The 10,296-nt window shown below is 53.1% G+C and overlaps 1 protein-coding gene across 2 annotated transcripts in view; it reads left to right on the forward strand.

The window, feature by feature from the left end:
- Positions 1 to 74: 74 nt before the first annotated feature.
- Positions 75 to 10,296, forward strand: part of LOC121657803 (sodium-dependent proline transporter) — a 13,626-nt gene continuing 3,404 nt past the window's right edge. For both annotated transcript variants that reach the window (XM_042013908.1, XM_042013909.1), the window contains exons 1-8: positions 75 to 199; positions 5,685 to 5,865; positions 6,536 to 6,667; positions 7,242 to 7,476; positions 7,976 to 8,114; positions 8,397 to 8,531; positions 9,186 to 9,289; positions 9,835 to 9,959. In XM_042013908.1, the coding sequence (XP_041869842.1) occupies positions 167 to 199; positions 5,685 to 5,865; positions 6,536 to 6,667; positions 7,242 to 7,476; positions 7,976 to 8,114; positions 8,397 to 8,531; positions 9,186 to 9,289; positions 9,835 to 9,959 (1,084 nt within the window). In that variant the 5' untranslated portion in view covers positions 75 to 166. The remainder of the gene's footprint in view (positions 200 to 5,684; positions 5,866 to 6,535; positions 6,668 to 7,241; positions 7,477 to 7,975; positions 8,115 to 8,396; positions 8,532 to 9,185; positions 9,290 to 9,834; positions 9,960 to 10,296) is intronic.

Here is a 10,296-nt window from a genome sequence, read left to right on the forward strand (position 1 = left end):
TTCCTTCAGCCTCGCTCCTCACGTCCCCAGCGGTCCCCGGCAGCAGGTGCGTGCCCACCCCTCCGTGCCGGCCATCGTTTCCCCGCTCCCCCTTCGCCCTCCCCAGCGCCGGAGAGAGCGAGACGAAAAGTGTCAGAGCGGGGAGCGCATAGCAACAGGGTCTGGGATGAAGCAGGTTCGGCGGCAGCATCTCCGGAAGGTGAGAGCCGGGAGCAGGGATGCCCCAGGGGTAGGAGCGGGGGACCAGGGGTACCTCCGGCAGGTGAGAGCCAAGAGCGAGGGTACCCCAGGGCTGGGAGCGGGAACAAGGATAACCCCGGGCTGGGAGCGGGGAGCGGGGGAGTCATGCCCATCGCCTCACATCCCGTCCTCGGGAGCCTTCGTGGGCAGCCGACAGGGATTAGTCGGATATTAGTGAATTGTGTTCGTGTGCGGGGGCCAGAGCGAGATCGTGGGCAGAGGGATGGGGCATTTTGTGCCCACCGCTCCTCCTGATCGGGAGGCACCGCTGCCCCCCCAACCCTCCCCTGCCAGCAGGTGCTGCCGGCGCTGGGTGACTCATGTTGTGTCTGGCTGGGTGCCGTGGGTGGCATCGGGGGCAGAGCTGGCTCCCCGCAGCCTGGCACCCCGGGGACGCTGCTCCCACCAGCCCCGGGACTGCCCGGGCTCGGGGTCCCTCCCGCGGATGAGCGCAGGGAGCCGGGCAGTGCCCTTCCCACCTGCAGCTCGGATTGCCTCCTCATCCTCCTCCGTAGGATTTAAAGGGGTGTGGGTGATGGGGGGTCAGCCGGAAGCTGAACTCTGGCCTCAGTGCAGAGCTACAAACCCTTTTTACATGCTGCTGGAAACCCTTTTTAAACCCAATTGTCAGGCTTTCCCATCCTAGGCTCCCCTCCACTGCCACTTTGCTCTTCCCGGTCTGAGTTCCCATTTCCCCCACACTGGGGACTGAGTCCTTTCTCTGAGGACATGGTGGAGCAGCGTGGCAGAGGTGGTGTCTGCCACAACTCCACCATGGGGATGTGCTGCTGAATGGGTCAGCCCTTCCTGGAGCATCCCGGGCAGTGACCCAGGGCTGGGAGCCTCTTCAGCTACCCCCTCTGCCAAACCATACCCATTGAACACAGGGCAGGTTGACCCTGTTCAGATGAATGAAAACCCAGGAGAGTTTCATCCCTGCCAGGAAATTCCTAGGATATTGGGAAATGACGTAAAAACCCCAGCAGTATCCTGGTGACAGCCAGCAGGCCCTGACAGCCTATTCTTCCACTCTTCTTTGGAGGCACCGTTTGGCTCTTCTCTCTCCTCCTCTTTCCTACAAATTGCTTTTCCAGATGGCTTTGTGACTGCAAGATCCATTAAAAGTGGTCTTTGCCCCTTCCAATGCCTTTCTGAGTTACTTGATGCTGGTGACCCTCTTTAGAATTCATTCAGGAATTCATTTAGTCCTGTGGTGATCAGTTGGGATGGAAAGCAGATGTCTCTGGAGTTATTTTCCCCATTCCCAGTGCTGCTCAAAGCCCTCTGTCCTTCATTACCCAAAAATACCATTGCTGAGCTCCAGATGGAGGACCTTGTGCTCACAGCCACCTTGGGACCCCTGTGTCCAATGCTGGCACTAGGCTTGCCTGGAGCTGGCGGTGGCTGATGGAGAGATGTGCCCAGCCCCACTGCAGCACCCGCCCAGGATCCTGACAGCCTCCTCTTCCTCTTATTGTGATCTGCTTCCCCTTGGTGAGCTGGAGTTTTAAACCTTCTTACCAGACATATTTGAGACATATGGAAATACCTCTTCATTAGAGAAGACCTTTCTCAGGCTCTAAGGATTTCAGGTTGGTTTTTGCATAATAGTAATTCCAGAAGAGCTGAGTGGTTGTTTTCATTTATTTGATTATTTTCTTTGGGGTTTATTTGGTAGAAATGGACTAAATCCCACCAGAGCCAGTGGTGGGAGCCATGGTTCGTGCTGTCCCTTCCCATACCTGGCCAGGCTGCTGAGCAGCATCTTCCTACCTGAGCCACTGCCCTCCTCTGCCTGCCACAAACTGCCTCAAAACTTCCCCAGGGTTTTCAGATGAAAACCACAAGCATTTGTATCCGTGCATACTCCCTACACTTTGGACATTGCTGTAATGAGTTTGCTTCAGCCTCAGCCATCTCCAATCTCCCTGTGCTGGCTCCACCACCACTCATGGCATCTGCTGTGATCCTGGGCTGGGGTCACCCAGGGTCAGTGCAGCTCTTTGAGGGGCTCTTCCACACCATAGCAGTGCTTTATTTACTTCAATTTCTAAGTGAAGATACTGCATTTGAATTAATTTTTATGCTTTTTAATTTTTTTTTTCTCTCAGAGATTAACAAGCAATTCAAACTAATCTGAAGTGACTCACACTTTAGAGACTCACTGTGCTCAGCTCCACAGGGGAGAAATCTGGTGCCGGGTGGCATTTCTCTTGCTCACAGGCTGTGATCCACGCACAAAACACTGACAAAATAACCCCACAATGCCAGCTTGAATGGAGACAAAATAGGATGAAAACATACCTTTGATCTGGCTGGAGGTTTTCCACTCAGATACAGCTGAGTTTTGCTTTAAGTAAATTGGTTTAGAGAAAATAATTAGCACAGAGCCATTTCCTTATAGACCTGAGCTGTTACCTTGGCAGAGACTAAAGTGCTTTTTCTTCTCAGTGACCTTTGCTTTGCTGACTTCTTTAGGAGCATCTCCTGGTGAAAAATGGAAAGCGATGCTGTGTTCAAAGAGGCCATGGTTGCCAAGGGAGCTGTTAGTCCCCGTCTGTTTATAACTGCGAGACGGGAGCCCGGCTTGAAGGATGGCAGCTGACAGTGGAAAGCACTAGAGCAGTACTGGAGCACTGGAGCACTTCAGCTACTGCTGAAAAAGAGAATTCCTGTTATGACAGAGGCTGAAAGAGAGCGTTAATCCTAAAAAAAAAAGGTCTAGAATCAAGCTGGTGTGTGAGATTTCCAGCAGTCTGAAGTACGGAGGTGTGCTTCTCTCTGCTATTTGGGACAAAGATGGGCTGGAAGCCTTAAGTACTGTGCTTTGTAATTCATTTCGAGTCAGGCAAATAGGCCAGCTTTCCTGTAATGTCTGTGGAAAGGCTGGGATTTGGGGGAATTTTGAGCATTGCAGTCATGGAGCAGCCTTTGTGTGTGCTCTCCAGCAGCATCCCTGACCTGTATCTCCTCAGCTCGTCCAATGTGGACAACGCTCGTTGTCCTTGGGGTTCATCTGACACTTGAGTGGTTTCTACTTTCTGCCCTGGGGTCTCAAATCTAAACTGTAGAGCTCCAGATAAGGATATTAAAAAGGGGGGCAGTCACTATTGAGACACAAGTGACAAACCACATCCCATGGCCCTTGAAATGGGGACTGAGATGGGGATCAGGCCATTTACAGTTTGGAAAAGGTCCCGTTGGTTCCTTTCATTTCTTGTTGTTGCTTCTGTGTTGATTTCTGTGCTACATCTGATGGACAGGCACCAGCATGTAATGAGATCTTGCAGCTCTACCTGTGCCCTCCTAAAGGCGTTTAGGATTCAGACAGAGATGGAGGAATTAGGCAACAGGATTTAACAATCTCCCAGCATCCTTGCTTGCTGGTTGTCTCTGATTCAAACCTGGAAAACAAGAGCTCCCCAAGCAGTGGGATGGACTGGGAAACATTTTTTTGCAGGGGGAAGACCCAACTGTGATGGCCCCTACCTGGCAGGGATCTTTGTGAATACAGGTTTTAACTGCTGAAATATCTGGGAGGGAGTTCAGAGCAGCCTGTCCATCCCCTGCAAGCACAGACAGCTGTGGGTCATGCCCACTCTGTGTTCTGGGCTAATTAGCAGGCACGGCCATGGCTTGGAGGTGTTGCTAAACCACAGAGCTGTGTTGAACAACTGCAGGAGGGCTGCCAGGTAGTGAGGGTTTTATAGCAAGAGTATTATATTTGGGTCATATTTTGACTTTTCAGCCTGTGTTTCTGCAACTTTTTTCTTCTGGCCCTTGCCTTGTGATGGTGGCACCCAGCAGGGATGGATGGGCTTTTCACAGAGGAGCTTGTATAAGAGCTTTACCGGAGCTGTACATTTCAGGTTGTCTCTGGGAAGAGTTTTTCCTGGTTTGTCCTGTCCCTCAAGGTGTTTGTGCAGCAGGTGGGGATGGGGACGAGTTTGCCTCTGTGTTTGGTGCCTTTGGGCTGCAAGCAGCATGTCTGCAGTGCCAGCAGCTGGGGGTTTGGGGTGCACCCTGTGAAGGGTGGGAGCTGGCAGCCCTCTCCATCAGCATCATGGCTCGGTGTCTCCATGGGAACCAGCAGCAGGAGCATCCTCCAGTCCAGTCCAGCTGGAGAGGAGGAGAGGAGGTGCCTGCCACCTTCTCTGAGGCCGTGAAAGGGCAGCACTGAGCTCTGGCCTCCTGGGGACTGGGGTCTGCTGCAGGCTCTGAGCACATGTGCACACTGGTACAGGAGACCCACAACTCCTTCTGGCTGATCCCTCCAAACCTTGGTCCCTCTCCCTCAATCGCATCCCGTGGGTTTGTTCCCTACGATGATGAACAGGGAGATGGCTGCTTTTGTTTCTTTGGAGAGCCCAAGAAGAGAAGGTTCCCAAATGGGGTCCTCCTGCCCTGGTCCTGGTACCTTGTCAGCAGGGACACCAGAATCCTCCTGTGCCTCAGTGCAAACATGATAAACTCCCATGCCAGGGCACAGCAACACATGGGACAGGATCCTCGTTCCACCCCTTTGCACTGCCTGGTTTTGCTGTGGGTGTATCTGTGATGGGATCCCATCTGGCAACTGATGGCTCAGGCTTTCAGCTCTGGAGGGAGGGGAGTCAGGGGGGATGCCTTCCCTGCTGTCCTGAGGTCAGGAAATTGGGGAAATTCAGACTGGACACCTCACTGCAGACCTGATGTACACCCACACACAAACACAGAGCTGCCCTCCTGGTGCATCACCCCAACCCAAATGGATTGCAGGACTCACACTTCCACTTGCAGAGCTGAGGCAATGGGGAGGAAGGGAACGGGTTAATGCCCTGCCTGTGCTGCATTGATCCAGAGCACATTAGGAATGCTGGAAGGAGGTCTCTCCTCTCTCAGCAGGGACAACTGGGAGTATCACTAAGTTCCCACAGTGCAGGCTTTTGGCAGCTGGAAAAGTGTGAAAAATGCATGGAGCATTTAATAGCAGCCACCCGAGTGCCTGGCATGGCAGCACACATGGGGCTGGGTGTCACGCTCCCTGGCACGCCACAGTGGCTCTCCCGCTGTCCTCACGCCCATATTCTTCAGGAGATCCAGAAAGTTTATTGTGGCCCCCTGAAAAGATGTCTTTGGAACTGGAGTTGCAAGCTGGGTCCTGGTGAACCTTCCCAGGATGAAATGGGACAATCCTGCCTTTCCCAGGGGAGCCCTGGCCGTGTGGGATCACATTTATCCCTTTTGTTTGCTCAGTGGCAGAGCACAGCATTGGCTGAGGTGGGGAACAGAGAGCTGCTGGGACAGGGTGTTCCCAAGGGACCAGAGTCAATGCTGTGGCTTGGGGTCACAAATTCACACGCGAGTTCTTGGCACTTCTTCCTTCTCTCCCATTCTTCATTCTCTGTTTTTATTCCTTGCTCAACCCCTGTCTGCCCTCTCCCATGCCCTGGTCCCTCGCTCAGCCAGTGACACCAGATCTCCTGGTAAGCCCCAGCAGCCAGGATGGGGACCTGGGCTCCGAGTGCCCGGAAGACAGAGGGAACTGGACAGGGCGGCTGGATTTCCTCCTCTCCTGCATTGGATACTGCGTGGGCCTTGGAAACGTCTGGAGGTTTCCCTACAGGGCTTACACCAACGGAGGAGGTATTTGGGCATCCTTTGGGGCAGTCAGACTCCCACACACTGACCTGGGCTGGCAGGATGTCCCTGAAGAAACGTTCCTTCCCCTTCCTGGGGCTGGAAAGTAGCAGTTGTTGCGGGGTGAAGCCTCCTCCTGCCCCCCATGCTTGTTTAGCGCTTTAACTACCTGTACCCATGTGTGGAAGGGACTTGCCAGCCCATCTCTGTATTCCTGACCTTGGAGAGACCCCTGGCTCCATGCTGAACTCAACACCAGCTCTCCTGGTATCCAGTAGCTTCTTGGTCTGGTGTCCTCCAGGTCTCAGCAGGGTCAGCAAACACTGCCCAGCTACCGAAGGAGGGAGTGAACCTTTTGCAGTGCAAGAGCCCCGGGTGATGGTGCAAAGTGTTGGTTTAACTCCTCCCAGAGCAATAATAACTGGAGAATTTCATGGTGTTCATGAAAGATTCAAAGAGAAAAGGAAGCTGGGAGCAGAGGGGAAGCACAGCATCAGGTGAATCACAGCCCCTTTCTCCTGCACTAACAGCGAGCTCTTGCTCCTCGCTGCCTTCCTGATTTTGATGTAGATCCCTCAGAGCCACACATACTGAACGAGCTTTATTCCCTGTCACAGTTGGGCTTTAGGTGTTTGTTCTGTATTACTTTCAGGATTTTTTTTCTTGCTTCTTGCAGGAGCTTTCTTGGTTCCTTATTTCATCATGCTGGCCATCTGTGGGATCCCCATCTTCTTCATGGAGCTCTCACTTGGCCAGTTCTCCAGCCTGGGGCCACTCGCAGTCTGGAAGATAAGCCCTCTCTTTAAAGGTGCGTGAGTGAAGTCCAGAGCCTCTGAGGGACATCTGCAAGAGCTCTTTGATGAGGACATGCACCAGCAGCTGCATCCCGTGATCCTCAAAGCTCTTGTTAGAATCAAAAGAATCTGGGGGAAAGTGTGGCAGGCTGGAATTTTGAGTTAGCTGTTTTAGTGGCTGCAAGTTATGCATGAGATTTGTCAGTCTTTGAGGGCTCTGGATGGCATGACCAGCTCTAGAAATGGTATGAAGATTATTAAGCCAGCTATTGTACAAAATAGAGCATGAAAGCTAAGCAATACCTGTTAAAAACAAAGGTAAGAATAAAGCATTCAAAAAAAAAGAAAGTTCAGAGCAAGTACTTTTATTCTCAACATTAAGCTGGTATAAAATTTTTGTATGAGGCAATAGATCTTCGATACAGAGAAGGCATGTCCAGATGTTATAATGCCAATAAGAGGCTCCCCCAGCAGGTGAACCTTGGACTGGTTGAGCATTTGGCTGCTGAGGTGCAGTGTCTGACCCTGCTTTTGGATGTGCTTTGCTCTGCTCCATCTCACTCCTTCTTTACCCTCTCCTTCCTTCAGGCGTTGGCATGGGCACGATCCTCATCGTCTCCTTGGTGGCCATTTACTACAATATGATCATTGCTTACGTTCTCTTCTACCTCTTTGCATCCCTCACAAGCGACTTGCCCTGGCAGCACTGCGGCAACTGGTGGAACACCGACCTGTGCCTGGACCACCACGTCATCAAGGCGGGGAACAACACCCTCCCCGTCAACATCAGCAACACCGTCAGCCCCAGCGAGGAGTACTGGAGGTAACGAGGTCAGCCCGACCCACGTGTGGGGACGTGGCTGGTGCCTGGTCAGGGAGAGGATGGGGATGGGATGAGGGGTGAAGGATCTGCACGTCTCACAGCACAGATGCTGCAGGTCTCACCCATGGTTGGTGGTGTGGGTGCAGTGATGGGCTCGTGCCCCGCTGTGGGTGACATCTCAGTTGAGCCACTGGGATGAGGGAGGTGTCCATGTTCTAGTGCTGTTTTGTTGGCCTGGAGATATGCTAGACTAAAATGCATCCCAGGTCTGGAATGGCTGGGAATTTGCTCTCAAGATGCCAGGTATCCCTTCTAGGCTCTTTAATACATGGTGGAGAAATCACTCCAACTGCTCCTGTTTGCTTGGCAAGGAGCTGCCAGTGCCTATGATTGTTGACAATGTTATTTTGCAGCAGGGGCATTTCTAGGGTCAGAGGGCCTCTGGAAGGAGGCAGGGGCTGCCCATGGCTGCTCACTAGCAGCTCTCCTTCCTCCCTAGCCGGTATGTCCTGCACATCCAAGGAAGCTCGGGGATTGGGGATCCTGGGAGGATCCGCTGGAACTTGTGTCTGTGCCTGCTCCTTTCTTGGACTATCGTTTATCTGTGCATCCTTAAGGGAGTCAAATCCTCTGGCAAGGTAAGGGCTGGCTGGTCTCCTTTGGGGGGACCTACAGCGATGCTCACCAGTACGTGCGACTCTGCACCTCTGGGAAAAGTGAGACCCACAAACAGCATCTGCAGGGTACAGGATATTTTGGGGATGCCTTGCACACCAGACACCAGCAAGGCTGACACACTGGCCCTGCTGCAGCCCGAGAGCCCCAGGATGATGTGTTCCACCCTGGGGACAGGGCATGGGGGCAGCACTCAAGCCCTGCTCTCATTCCCAGCTCTCCCAGTTGGCTCTGCTCCCCCACAGGTCGTGTACTTCACTGCCACCTTCCCATACCTCATCCTGGTGATGCTGCTCATTCGGGGCGTGACCCTGGAGGGGGCCTGGAAGGGGATCCAGTTTTACCTCACGCCCCAGTTCAATCATTTGCTGTCTTCCAAGGTGAGTAGGATGTTGTGCAATTTGTTCAAGACACAAAGATGAGTCCTCTCCTTCCACCTCCTGCATGCAACAGAGGCAGTTCCCTTACTCAGGTGTCTTTTCTGGCCACACCCTAACCTAAAGCTCTCTTGGTTGCTCCTAGACCAAAAATCTTTGTCCCACACCTTGTCTGGGCCACTATTGCCATATGCTCCCACTCCATGCATGCGTTTATGGCTCTGCATGGACGGACAATACCAGGGCTCCCCTGAGTACCAGGACCGTGGGCAGGATCATCCCAGCCCCTGTGATGGGCTGGGGGTGGCAACAGGTGCCCGTGGTGGATTTGACTGTTTATTGTTCTCAAGAAACCCCAGCATGGGGAGTGGGGGTCAGCAGTCGTGGTCACCAAGAGACCACCCAACTTTACAAGGCCATTTAATGCCTCACTGGGCTGGCCCTAAAACATTCTTGTTAGCCCTTCCATTACCCAGCTGATCCATTATGAGTGGTGAGTGTGTTAACAAGGGAAGACAAATATCCCATAGGCCGTGCATGCTTGGAGTGCTGGGGAAGATGTGCCCAGGGCTCTGGGAAAGCAGATTTCTAATGCCATCTTCCTCATGTGGAGGTTTCCCAAGCCCTGCTCTCCTCAGAAGTGCTTTCTTCCCCCAGGTGTGGATCGAGGCAGCCCTGCAGATTTTCTACTCCCTTGGGGTGGGCTTTGGGGGCCTCCTCACCTTTGCATCCTACAACACCTTCCATCAGAATATCTACAGGTGGGAGCCAGCTGCTGTCTTTAAAAAAAAATATGGGTTGGGGGGAGCCATGAAAACTTGAGCTGATGGGTTCAAAGCCAGCAGAAGCACATGGTGCAGCACAGTCACCCTGCTCTGCTCCTTGCACTGAGGGGATACCTGACAGCTTGTACAGGCTTGAGAGGAACAGAGGGATCTATGGGAGAAAATTCTCCTGAGAACCAAGGCAGAGCACCAGCTCAGAAGTTTTGGGCTGTAGGTGCTGAAAGCTGAGGATATTTGAAGCTGGAGTTTGCCCTGTCCCCGATGTAGTTCACCAACAGAGGTGCGTGTTGGATATTTGGTCTGATCCCATCCACAGGGGACAGAAAGCTTTGGAGGGACCCCACAAAATTATCCATGAAATATATGCTCCTTTTGACCCTGGCAAGCCTTGCCAAGAGAGGCCCTGAAGGACAGTCACTGGGTCACCTTACTGTGGCACCTGGGGCTGGCAATGTCACCATGCACTTACGTGGAGTGGGAAGGAGCGAGCACGTTCAGAGCATCTTCTTCCTTCTCTGTAGGGACACCTTCATAGTGACCCTGGGCAATGCCGTCACCAGCATCCTGGCAGGGTTTGCCATCTTCTCTGTTTTGGGATACATGTCCCAGGAGCTTGGGGTCCCTGTTAACCAGGTGGCAAAAGCAGGTGAGGCCAAACAAAGACGTTTTCCCCTTCCCCCTCTGCCGGGGTGTGCTGAGGAGCATCCCTTCCAGGATGGAAGGCACCTGAGGGTGTCAGCATGAGGGATGAAGGTGGATGTTCAGCTGGTGAGGGGGAGGGAAGGGGGGAGACAAGTTCCTGTGGTGTAAATATTGAGTAGCAAGTGATGTCTAATGAAGGTCTGAGGAAGGAGCAGGCTGTTTCTCCACCCTCTGCTACAGAACCCTGCCTGCCCATCCTGCCAGAGTCCTGGCAAGTCTCTGCCATGGTGCTGCTCTGCGGAGCTCTCCTCTCCTCTCCTCTCCTCTCCTCTCCTCTCCTC

Source organism: Corvus kubaryi, unplaced genomic scaffold, assembly GCF_017639235.1.
Source record: "Corvus kubaryi isolate FWS band 111438036 unplaced genomic scaffold, C.kubaryi_AGA036_p1.0 split1-37374, whole genome shotgun sequence".
NCBI classification, from domain to species: Eukaryota; Metazoa; Chordata; class Aves; order Passeriformes; family Corvidae; genus Corvus; species Corvus kubaryi.